Below are 13,385 nucleotides of genomic sequence, written 5' to 3'. Positions count from 1 at the left end.
TATTTTTACCATGCACTGATTCTATATTACTCAAGTCAACTGAAAGTCAAAATAGGCTTCTATCTCTGTATTTAAAATGTTTTTATCTAGTTATTTCATGCACTGCTTTAGTCATTAAAGGAGTCAGTAATAATATATTTACTGTGTTATTAATTAATTGTACCATACCAGTTTTAGTAGAGTTATGCTAATAATTAAATACTTTTTCAGGGGCTTTGAATGTAACCATACACAGTTAAATAAAAGCAAATATATTTATTCTCTTGAGGTTATCTGCCTAGTGAGGCCTTGATTAAATTGGTTGTACTGAATGGTTCACCAGAGAAAAGTACTTAATATGAAAATAGACAATGAGGATAAATAGTTATATACAGAAATGCTGTCGATAAGAGTTAAACTTAGCTATGCTTTGTTGAAAAAAACAGTAAATTTGTGTTTAAAAAAAAAAAGCCTAATCTCATATTTAATACTCAGACAAAACTCTGATTCATTTCAGTGGGGAATTTTGAGAATAACTTTAAATTTAATACAGATCCCACTGGTAAAGGCTTAGTCCAGGTCACTGTTGTAATGAGCAAAATAGATAAGCAATCTTTGCATTAGGCTACAATTTTGTTAAATTATTTCTTAGATTCTTTGTGAAATAGAAAGCAATTTCCAAAGAGTTTTTTGCTTTGCAATTTTTCCTGTTAAAGAAATTACATGATTTACTTTACTTATTTAAAAATATCTGTAGCTAGAGAACTACTATCTTGAAACCTCTGTAATTCTATCCAGAGTCTATATGCAAAGTTATTACAAAAACGATGTTAGAATGCTAAGGTTGCAAAGTCAAGCATTCAAAAGTTAGGAAATACTGTATCAGAATTAAGGTTGCTTGTGCAACCTTTGTGTGTTTGTGCTATGATACACCATTTAATTACATGATCATTAACTATTTTGTGCACAGTTGAAACTTTGGAATGGAGGAGTTCCAGGCTCAATTTAGTCTTCAGGGGAGTATTCTCTAGTGGTTAGACCCTTCTGCTCCCCCCACGCCCAGCCTGTCCCTTTCTCTCTCTGCTCCTATCCCCCTAGTCTATTCCTGTTCTCCCTTCTCTTATCCCTTTTCCTGACCCTGCTGCTCTGCTTCTAACCCCTCTGCATTTGAGTCAGGATACTTCCTCCTTCTCCAAAGGTGAAAGGTTGAGATAATTTTGCTTCTACCCTCTAACAAGGCTCTACTGAGCATGTGCAAATGGCGATTTTCCAAGATCTATAATTTGGTCAGATTTGGCTGCATTTTCAGTGAGAAAACAAAAGACAACTTGGTGACTTCCATTGCCAAATTTCTGGTCCCTGCTATAAAGAACAGAAGTGCTAGAGTATCTCAATGAATCACTTGTAAGAATTTTTTAACACGAACAAAACAATGTCTTTATTTCACATTTAGAAACGACAGAACCATTTTTGCAGAACTTGAATAAATGAATAAACATTCAGTCTGAGCCTGATATGGAAAGCTTCACCTTGAACAATTAAAATTTTGTAAAGTTATAAGTAGCAGGGTCTAATAATGGGAAGTGTTGGGCAACATTATTATTGGTGGTGCTGCCTATAATAAAACAATTACTGTGACATAGCTATTTCTGGTTTTCATTTTGAATAGCTAAAGAGTCCATGAATGAGCCCTCTTTTTAAAAAGCTTCAGTAATGTACAAAATAAAAAAGTCATACCAGTCTGAGGCTGGCAGTTCTAACAGTGTGTGTAATAAAGATTAGAGAGCTAAGATAGGAATTTATCAATACACAGAGAAATCTGTCTCTAACATTAAGTAATATTTTCCCCAAGTGTTACTGATCTGCTTTTGTTTGTTTTTTCCGCCACTATGAACGAACCACTGCACTGTCACTGTGTACGAAGATAGCACGCCAGGGCTGGCTTGATTCCATGGCTTATGTGACAAATTTGACATTTTGAGGACATGATATGGTGCAGCAAATATTGATTATTTTTTTTAAACGTGTTTTTGTTTAAATCATCTTAAATGTAACTTGGGAAATTGACAAGCTAGAATTTTTAGGCCTAACAATTTTAAATTATTAGTATATTAATATATAAATATTATAATTAATTTAAATATTAGCCCTTGCATAGAGAGTAAGAAGTGTCTTTTTGACTGAAGTCATGGCTAGCTTTGATAAGCAGTGACTTTTTTGGTCTTCCTCTATCTTTTTTTATTTTTTTTAAATTCTAGGCTAGATCATACCTCTCACCAGAAGATCTTTTGAAAGGAGAAATTGAAGAAACATTGGAACATGTGCAAATAGCTGTAAATACCTTAAGGAGCTTTAAGAATTTCTTCTTTAGCCACAGAGAAAAGTTGGCAAGTTACTTCACCAATGGCAAGGAATTTAAACCATGGGATTTTCAATCTAATATGGTGTTTGCCAGATTTGACCTATTTCTCAACCGCTTAGTGAAAATTGAGGTATTATTTACAATTTGCAATTATATTTATCCATTTTTCAAGCAGTGTAAATTATCTGAGAATGCCTGCACCACATCTGAAGTGCAGGGGACATTGTCCAGGCTTGCTGAAGGAAGGTAGCAATGCCTTGAGTGGTTTGGGGGAGGAATTCAGAAACTGCAGCAAAAAGGTGGGTGGGGGTCAGCTTGGCCACACTGACTCATCCCCTGGGAATGTAGGGCAAAAAGTTTAAAAGGTGCAAGCCCAGGCATTGGAAGCCCTTTCTCCAGGCAGCAGGCAAGGCAGCACCCATCCTTCCTCCCTCCTCTTGAGGTGGCGAATATCAGGACCTGCTGTTTGGTCAGGACCTGCTGTTGGCATTGCACTAGTCACTTCTTTACGGGGGCTCGGAGGGAATTTTTCTCTCACCACCAGACTGGCCTAGGTGGAGTGGATTTTTTCTGTGGGACGGATGTCCAGTGCAAGTACTCCATTGGGAAGGCATCCAGTGACCAGATAAATGGCCTGGTAAAAGACTTTAAAAGGAGGTGCTGGTTAAAGGAATGGAACATGGTGGGGGGGGGGTGTTCAGGGCTCCTGTGATTGGTACGGCAGGGAGCAAGCCCTCTTTCTTATAGCCCACCTTAACCCTCCTACAAGGGGGGTGGGGGGTTAATGGTAAAGTCCAAGCCATGGGTTGTCTGGGGGACCTTGATGGAAAATGAAGGGGGCTGGTGGAAGTCCTGGGTAGTTATTTGAATGAACATGGAGTTGCCTGCTGCACTGTACACTTCTATCTGCCAGGTAGTCCCAGACATCTCTAGTAATAAAGTTGTGGCCTGATTAATCCATATCAAGTGTCTCCTGTCCTCCTTTCGGTATAGACCAGGGGTCTGCAACCCGCGGCTCCGGAGCCACTTGCGGCTCTTCAGCCTCCTTGTTGTGGCTCCCTTCGGCCTTGACAAAAGAAAAAAAAAAGAAAAAAAAAGAATAACGGTTATTTATTAATTTAATTTTTATTTATATATTATTTTATTTTTGTTTATTTTGTTGCACAGTTATCTTGGAGTTCGAGGTGATACTTTAACATCGAATTTTTAAAAAGTTTTTATAATTTGTCAATTAAAATATGCGTCACATCCACGTCTATAGCCCTCGCCTTTACCTGCAGGCGGCTTCTTGAGTGTGCGACCCCCGCGGTAAGCTAACCATGAATATATCCCAAAAAAGAAAAATCTCAGAAGAAAATAGAGAGTTTATTTCTGCATGGACAGATTCCTTTGCCTTCACTGCCAACGACGCTGGCTTACCTGTGTGCTTGATATGTGGCGAGAAATTAGCAAACAACAAAAAATGTAACGTTGAAAGACATTTTCAAAACAAGCACTCAGCATTTTCTGAAAAGTACCCTACTGAAGATGGGCGAAAGAGAGCGATTTCGGAACTACTACGGAAAGTTGAGCAGAGCAAACATACTTTCAAGAAGTGGATCAACTCTCCAAACTCAACTACAGCTGCTAGTTTTGTGGCAGCTCATGAGATCGTAAGGAGGGGAAAGCCGTTCACAGACGGAGAATACATGAAAGAATCGTTCATAAAAATATCAGAGCATCTATTCTCCAAATTCAAAAACAAACAGGAAATTATTCAGAAAATTAAAGAAATGCCTCTCTCTGCAAAGACCGTCAAGGACAGGACCATTAAAATGGCAACAAACATCACCAGTAAGCAAATTGATGACATCAATTCAGCTCAAGCATATTCAATTGCCTGTGATGAGTCAAGTGATGTAAATGATATTGAGCAGACAGCACTGTTATGCAGATATGTGAACTCTGATGGGCCGCAGGAAGAACTGATTGAACTCATACCGCTAAAGGGCCAAACGCGGGGACAGGACATTTGTGAGGCTGTTTTGAGTTGTCTAAAAGCCAAAGGAATAAACACCACTCACCTGGTGTCAGTGTCTACTGATGGTGCACCTAGTATGAGAGGAGCACAGAAGGGCTTTGTGAATTTACTTCAAAAGTCACTGGATCGAGAGCTGATGACGTTTCACTGCATCTTGCACCAAGAAGCACTGTGCGCTCAAACATTCCCCCCTGAATGTGTGGAAGTGATGAACCTCGTTATTAAGATAGTGAACAAAATAATTGCAAATGGGTTAAACCACCGACAGTTTTGTTCATGGTTAGATGAAGTCGAGAGCGCATATTTGGATCTCCTGCTGCACAACAGAGTTTGGTGGCTGTCAAGGGGAGACGTGCTGAAACGCTTCGCTGCTTGTCTGGAACATGTGAAAACCTTCTTGGAAAGCAAAGGCCTCAGCTATCCCGAACTGGGAGACCTCGATTGGCTGGAAAAGTTTTATTTCATGGTGGATATGACAAGTCACTTAAACACGCTGAATAAAAACCTCCAGGGAAAGGGAAGCACAGCCCTGCAGTTGCTGGAGGATGTTCTGGCGTATGAGCGCAAGATGACAGTGTTTGCCAGAGATGTACAGAGAGGTACACTCTCTCACTTCCCCTCCCTGAGAGAGTTCAAAGAAGAGAACAATCACATAAATTGTGATTATTTACACCGTGCAATTATGGCAATGCAAGCTGCATTTGGAGAAAGATTCAGCGAGTTCAGAAAGGAGAAAAACACTCTGTCCTTCCCTGTCACACCGCTGGACATTGACCCATCCCTGCTGAACATATCCGCATTCACAGGGATAAGTCAGCCCGATCTTGAAATTGAATTGGCCGACATAGCGGATAAAGACTTATGGGTGTCCAAGTTCAAAAGCCTGACAGCGGATCTCGAAGAAGTCGCCCGTCAGAAGGCCACTCTCGCTAAAGAGCACAAATGGAATGATATTGAAAACCTCCCCAAATCCGACAAACTTGTTTTTGAAACATGGAGTGCCATTCCCGACACGTATATGAACATGAAAAAGTATGCATTTGGAGTCCTGTCCATCTTTGGCTCAACATACTTATGCGAGCAAGTTTTCTCGAGCATGAACTTCATAAAGTCCAAATATCGCTCCCGCCTCACAAATGAGAGCCTACAGTCCTGTGTGAAGATCAAAGTCACATCTTACAGCCCCGACATAGGGAAGATCAGCATCGAGCTTCAGAAACAGAAGTCACATTAAACAGGTGAGAACACTAGCATTTAATAGGCTATTATTATTCAGAAAAAAACATTTATTTCAGACCCGGAGCTGATGTAGTTTTTTATTGTATGTTCAGGTGCTTCGGTTGATTGCTGGCCGAGAAAGAAACCCGAAGAGGATGAGAGCACACTGAAATGGACTTGTCAAAAAACGTTCCTAATTTTATGTTTACTTTTTTTAAACTGCTAAGCTGCAACTATATGTTTTTTTATATTAAAGTGGGCTACGTTTTATTTTAATTTTACACAAATACGGGAAGGACTCAAAAAGGCCTGCATAGTTCAGTGTTTAATTTATTTCAAAGCAGGCCTATACATGCACACTGCACTTCTGTTTGTTGTATTCTGTTGTTGTAACAGGTAAAATTAAAAAAAGATTAAAACTTTTAAAAGTTTATAAGCAGTGTTATGTTTTGCGGCTCCAGACTATTTTTCTTTAGTGGAAGAGGGGGCAAAATGGCTCTTTTGATAGTAAAGGTTGCCGACCCCTGGTATAGACGGACAAACATGTTTTCTTTTCTTCCTGAAAAGAGTTGGAAGTTTGTGTGATTGGTTCGGTCACAGAGACCCGCCCCCACCTTGGGACTGTCACCTGATCTGCTGAAACTACCTCTGAGCCCGGAAGGGAATAGGGACAGAAAAGTAAGCAAAATAGGTGAGAGTGAAGCTCAGAAGAAGCTTGTACTGCACAGGTTGCAAATTGCAAGAAGGAAAGAGAGGTGCACAAAGACATATATCCTGCAGATGGAAGTTGGGGTCCTGGTAACTGCTGTGGTGGGAACAGACCCCAAGGACTCTGCAGCTGGAAGCAAGCTCAACCTGAGTGAAAGCGGGGGGTGGGGGGATTTTTCTGGCCAATGAAGGGTCTGTCATAGCTGGTAGCTGTGAGCCCACAACTGGATCAGAGTCACATTCCCTTTTGGGGGACACAGGTGTGTCAGCCTCAGAGGGGAGCCAAAGAGGAAAGTCCAGATGGCAGGTGAGGTGGAACAGGAGGGTCTGGCCACCTATTGTAGGGAGGCTTCCCCAGGAGGAGGGTGAAGGATCTGCATCTGAAATGCTAGACACCTCACCTGTGGATCAGGTTTTAAGGAAAGACTGTGGGTCAGATCTCCTGGAGGGGAGAGTTCTCCCAGCTGACCTTTTGGGAATAGAGAGTGGGGTGTCCAAGAGGATTTTACCAATCCAAAGCACTCCATTAAAAATCGTGCAGAACGCAATGCCATCCACAGCCTCAGAAACCACCCTGACATTATAATCAAAGACGCTGATAAAGGAGTTGCTGTTGTCATCATGAACAGGTCTGACTACCAAAAGGAAGCCACCAGACAACTCTCCAATACCAAATTCTACAGGCCACTTCCCTCAGATCCCACTGAGGAATACACTAAGAAACTGCACCATCTACTCAGGACACTCCCTACACTAACACTGGAACAAATCAACATACCCTTAGAGCCCCGACCAGGGTTATTCTATCTACTACCCAAGATCCACAAACCCGGAAATCCTGGATGCCCCATCATCTTGGGCATTGGCACTCTCTCACTGAAGGACTGTCTGGATATGTGGACTCTCTACTCAGACCTATGCCACCAGCACTCCCAGCTATCTCCGTGACACCACTGATTTCCTGAGGAAACTACAATGCATTGGTGACCTTCCAGAAAACACCATCCTAGCCACCATGGATGTAGAGGCTCTCTACACAAACATCCCACACACAGATGGAATACAAGCTGTCAGGAACAGTATCCCTGATGATGCCACAGCACAACTGGTTGCTGAGCTCTGTGCCTTTATCCTCACACACAACTATTTCAAATTTGATGACAATATATACCTCCAGATCAGTGGCACTGCTATGGGTACCCACATGGCCCCACAATATGCCCACATTTTTATGGCTGACCTGGAACAACACTTCCTCAGCTCCCGTCCACTCACGCCCCTTCTCTACCTACGCCACATTGATGACATCTTCATCATCTGGACCCATGGGAAGGAGACTCTGGAAAAATTGCACCACGATTTCAACAGCTTCCACCCCACTATCAACCTCAGCCTGGACCAATCTACACGGGAGGTCCACTTCCTAGACACCACGGTGCAAATAAGTGATGGTCACATTAACACCACCCTATACCGAAAACCTACCGACCGCTATGCCTACCTTCATGCCTCCAGCTTCCATCCCGGGCACACCACACGATCCATTGTCTACAGCCAAGCACTGAGGTACAACCGCATCTGCTCTAACCCCTCAGACAGAGACCAACACCTACAAAATCTCCACCAAGCATTCTCAAAACTACAATACCCGCACGAGGAAATAAGGAAACAGATCAACAGAGCCAGACGTGTACCCAGAAGCCTCCTACTGCAAGACAAACCCAAGAAAGAAACCAACAGGACTCCACTGGCCATCACATACAGTCCCCAGCTAAAACCCCTCCAATGCATCATCAGGGATCTACAACCCATCCTGGACAACGATCCCACACTTTCACAGGCCTTGGGTGGCAGGCCAGTCCTCGCCCACAGACAACCTGCCAATCTGAAGCATATTCTCACCAGTAACTGCACACTGCACCATAGTAACTCTAACTCAGGAACCAATCCATGCAACAAACCTCGATGCCAACTCTGCCCACATATCTACACCAGCGACACCATCACAGGACCTAACCAAATCAGCCACCAGTTCATTCACCTGCACGTCCACCAATGTAATATACACCATCATATGCCAGCAATGCCCCTCTGCTATGTACATCGGCCAAACTGGACAGTCTCTACGGAAAAGGATAAATGGACACAAATCAGATATTAGGAATGGCAATATACAAAAACCTGTAGGAGAACACTTCAACCTCCCTGGCCACACAATAGCAGATCTTAAGGTGGCCATCCTGCAGCAAAAAAACTTCAGGACCAGACTTCAAAGAGAAACTACTGAGCTTCAGTTCATCTGCAAATTTGACACCATCAGCTCAGGATTAAACAAAGACTGTGAATGGCTAGCCAACTACAAAACCAGTTTCTCCTCCCTTGGTTTTCACACCTCAGCTGCTAGAAGAGGGCCTCATCCTCTCTGATTGAACTAACCTCGTTATCTCTAGCCTGCTTCTTGCTTGCATATATATATTTATACCTGCTCCTGGAAATTTCCACTACATGCATCCGACGAAGTGGGTATTCACCCACGAAAGCTCATGCTCCAAAACATCTGTTAGTCTATAAGGTGCCACAGGACTCTTTGCTGCTTTTACAGATCCAGACTAACACGGCTACCCCTCTGATACTTGACATTAAAAGATGTTGTTCCTGCTATGCTTGTAAGAAATAAAACTGTCTCTTCAAGGCAGGAGGAAGAAAAACTTTGCATTTGGGAAGGGTCACAAGCGGGTGGGGCCCAACACAAACAGATTCCAGAGGGAGGGGCCAAGGGCAGGCATGGTTGTAGTGTACCCTTTCCTTGCCAAAACCTCAAACACATGCCTGAATTAAGAGCCTTCTCCAAAAAGGCAGGAGAATCTGTGTTTGAGCACCTACCATGGTACACAAAGGGATTAGAAAATGTAGTAGACACTAGGCAAGTCAGGCTATGTGAACAAAGTCTATCTGTCATAAGTTGGCTGTTAATCTTGTGTCTTTTGCTACTTCCATCTATTGGTCAAGACAAAGAAGTTGATGCTAATGGTAAACACTTTAAAAATGTGTAACATACCTGATTTGTGGAAAAAACTTTTGTACATGCTAGGAATGGTGACAAAACAGTCCCACGAGCATGTTGATTTTCAGCTTATACCTGTAGACAGGCTGGAAGCTTGGCACAGCAGCAAAAGCATAACAGGCTTATGCTGCTGTGTAGAAGGGGAAACTGAGGCACACCGCCTCATGGCATTGATGGCTAAATACCAAGACATCTACACTTTAACAGATACTGCTATCTGTATTCTGTTAGCAATACTACACCCCAACACGTTTTCAGGCACCCGGGGACCCCAAACCTTGCTAGGACACCTATGAATGACATCATAGGGTTTAAAGGTACTGCGAGTGTGTGTAACCAGAGACAAACAGGGATTTTACATGTACTGCCTCTGCCAGGGACAGTGTCCAAGACTCTGGCAGTAAGTTCAGGAGGAGGGTGTGACTTTGCACTCCATATGTTTTATGGAAATATAAATGTAGATATGATGTAACTGGAATATGCTTCATGCAAAAGGTCTCTTGTAAGGTATCATTACAAAGTGTATGATCTACCGAGTGTGTTCATCCTTTTTTTTTGCATGCACTATTTCTATGTCTGGAGTCTCAAGCCATCAGAGAAAACGGGCTCAGAGGTAGTTTCAACACATCAGTGACAGTCCCAAGGGGGTCTCTGTGACTGAACCCATCGCAGTGTGCGTTTCTAAATACATTATCAAACAGTTCCCTTCATCCCTCTGGGATACAAGACACTTATTTCCTTCATGTGACATCAGAAAACATAGAAATTAAATTTAATTTGGCACAGACTACAAAGAAGGTGACACTAGGTTCAGCCTTACTTCTCTGAATAAAATGTATGTTTAACTTTCACGCTAACATTTTGTTGTGCATAATGACAAGAAATCAACGTTATACATGAAAGTGTTTGTTTATATTCCACTAATTCTTTCTACCTGGATGCTGATGAAATTAAAGCAAATTTTAGTTATGTATTTGGATTGGATAATTTTAATTTGTTTCCACTTGGGTTCTAATCCTGCGAGTGACTCTCTGCGTGGATGAACCCTGTGTCTATATGGAGTCACTTGGAGAATCTGGACCTTCCTTTTTTACGTCCGGGTTACTCAAGGCAGTGCAGATTTTAACTCCATTTTTGTTTGTTGTTTTGGTCAAAATGAGTCAAACCAGGCAAAAATGTCTCAAATATGATGGTTTCCATTGTTTTGTGTTAAGGCACATAGTTAATTATGTTTTCCAATGATTTAGGATATCTTTGTTATCATGTTGGAATTTCAAAAGCTGGAAAAGCTGGAGTTTGGTGGAGTCAAGGGGAAAATTTTGAGTGAACAAATCTACAGGATGAATGAAGAATTTATGGAAAGCTGTAAAGTTTTCAAGGAGAAAACATATGATCCTTCAGATTACAATAATGTGGTAACGTTACACTTTTCATATTGGTGTTTCTTAATTTTTTTCTTAATAGTTATGAAAAGATTTAATGGTTATGAAAGTGAAAAATTTATTAGAGCCAGGCAGAATATAGGGAGGCATTATACAGATTTCCCATGCAACTTTGCTAATGCACCCAGGACCTGACCTCCATCATTTCTTGCTGTTCTATACTTGTCTTCTCAAGAGCAGTTTTCCTTGTGTTTTCTCCTAGCGGAATTCTTTGGAGGCTTTATGAGGTGCATAAGTGTCAAAAAAGCATCTATCAGGATCTTTTGAGAATTTGAACATTGGTCTTCAGGGGGGCTCCACCCACTGCTCATGAAGATGAGACACCCTGGGTCCAGTCCCCGTTCTCCAATGACTCTTGTTAAACAAAGGATAAAGAGACTGAGGCAGCCCCCCCGCATCAGTATCTTCCATGGCTAAATGGTTAGAGCACTCTTCTGAGTCACGTGGGAGAGCCCTGTTCAAATCTTTCCCCCCGCTCAGGTAGAGAGGGGAATTGAACCTGGTCTCCCACATCCCAGCTGAGTGCTCTAACCACTGGGCTAAAAGTGATAACGAAGGGAAGTGGTATCACTGCTGCTGCCTCTACAAGATTTTTAATGGGACCCAATCCAGTAGGTGGCCTCTGAACACACTTACTAAGTCAGGCCCTATTGGTGAGAGAGGCACTCCTCTGCCTGTCTTCCCCTGGTTCCTGGATTACACTGGGGCTTAATGGGTGATGGGCATCGAGATGCTTAGAGTGAGGTAGCAATGTACATACCCAAAGGTAGAAACTTAGGTGCCCAGGGAACTTTTACCCTGAAAACTTACTCACTGAGTGAGTTTAGGCACCTACGGGGTTAAGGGGCAGCTGAATGCGGACTGTGTGGATCTCAGTAGTCTCTAAGTACCTTAAAAGCAGCAAAGAGTCCTGTGGCACCTTATAGACTAACAGACGTATTGGAGCATGAGCTTTCGTAGGTGAATACCCACTTCATCGGCTGCATCCACGAACGCTCACCCAATACATCTGTTAGTCTATAAGGTGCCACAGGACTCTTTGCTGCTTTTACAGATCCAGACTAACACGGCTACCCCTCTGATATCTAAGTACCTTAGTGGATCAGAGCCTTTGTCAGTTTTCTAGATTCTGATTGCATGGTTCTACTCTGATCAAATGGCATTATGAGTTTCCATGTTTCTCTCTTCATGAAGCCAAATCAAGTGGGAAATCCTGGCCCTATTGAAGTCAATGGAAGTTTTACCAATGACTTCAATAAGGCTAGGATTTCACCACAAGTGTTATCAGTTTACACGTTAAGAGGTTTTCTAACACCACCCCTGCAAACTCTACTTGCATTCTGAAAGTCAAAATAAGCCTTTTTTCATGCTCTTGTGTCTTCACCAGTAATAAAAATTCTGCATGCCCAAATTATAACCTAGCTACATTTGTGTAACTCCTCTGTCTTCAGATTATCGCCATCATGACATCTGTTGCAACCCACTGCTGCCAGTGTGTTTGTACAGGTGCAAATGATTGGAATTTAGGTTTCCTTTATCCTCCTTGTGGGTGCTGCAGGGCTTTCAGCTCACTTGTTAATTATTTTTGTCACTAAAGTAAGCAGCTAGAACTCTGAATGCACACAGGGAGCACATCTTTTGGGTAAGGAGATTCCCTTTTTACAGACACTGTTTAGAACAGAACAAAATATTAAGATTATGCAAATGAATTTCATATGTATTTATTAATAGAGAATGGAAGAAAATGTACTATGAAGCATGGTGATTTTTGCAAATATCTGAAATATTTTAGTTTTTTTATTGTAAAAAAATGCAAAAATCATGCAAGTATAATTTGTAATGTATGAAGTTTTATTTTTCTAACTTTTTTTACTATATTAACATTCATAAGGCAAAAGCCTGAGCCTACTGAAATCAATGGAAGTTTTGCCATTGACTTCAGCAGGATCAGGATTTCATTTGCAATATGCATATTGTAAAATATACTGTTTTGATAAGAATAATGAAACCATTCTTACTAAACTTCAACTTAAATCTGATCAGGCTAAAATTCTGGCAAAATATTAGGACCAGATTCTAGTCCCATTAAGGCTACTTTGCACTGCATGAAAGCCTTAAAGCCATTCTGGAAAGAAGAGTTGGTTGTTATGATGCTTATGATACCTCTCTCCTAGCCCTAAGCGATGGTGATTTGAGAGAGCATGGGCATGGCTGGAGCACTGCTGTGTTCTGACAAGCCTTTGTATCCCCAACATGGTACAGAGCCACATTGTCCCAGACTCCGGGCTGTGTGCAGTTTGCACTATCTAACCTGCAGCTTGTGTTCCCCTACCCCTTTTAAAATATGTATTGAATGCTCCCTGTATTAACAGGTATACAATGTGATTAAACATTGAAGCTTCTTTAGAATCATAGAATATCAGGGCTGGAAGGAACCTCAGGAGGTCCTGTAGTCCAACCCCCTGCTTACAGCAGGACCAAGCCCTGGACAGATTTTTGTCCCTGAGCCCTAACTGGCACCCTCAAGGGTTGAACTCAGAACCCTGGGTTTTGCAGGCCAATGCTAAAGCACTGAGCTATCCCTCCTCCACT

General features: G+C 42.0%; 1 protein-coding gene across 1 annotated transcript in view; it reads left to right on the top strand.

The window, feature by feature from the left end:
• The window catches only part of DNAH11 (dynein axonemal heavy chain 11), a 305,959-nt gene that overhangs the window by 46,185 nt on the left and 246,389 nt on the right, over positions 1-13,385 (top strand). The window contains exons 7-8 of the mRNA XM_045004937.1: positions 2,238-2,471; positions 10,599-10,766. Of these exons, the coding sequence (XP_044860872.1) occupies positions 2,238-2,471; positions 10,599-10,766 (402 nt within the window). The remainder of the gene's footprint in view (positions 1-2,237; positions 2,472-10,598; positions 10,767-13,385) is intronic.

This window comes from Mauremys mutica, chromosome 2 (assembly GCF_020497125.1).
Source record: "Mauremys mutica isolate MM-2020 ecotype Southern chromosome 2, ASM2049712v1, whole genome shotgun sequence".
In the NCBI taxonomy this organism is placed as follows: domain Eukaryota; kingdom Metazoa; phylum Chordata; order Testudines; family Geoemydidae; genus Mauremys; species Mauremys mutica.
Note: the sequence above shows the minus strand (reverse complement) of the source record. Positions and strands in the feature narration are given on the sequence as shown.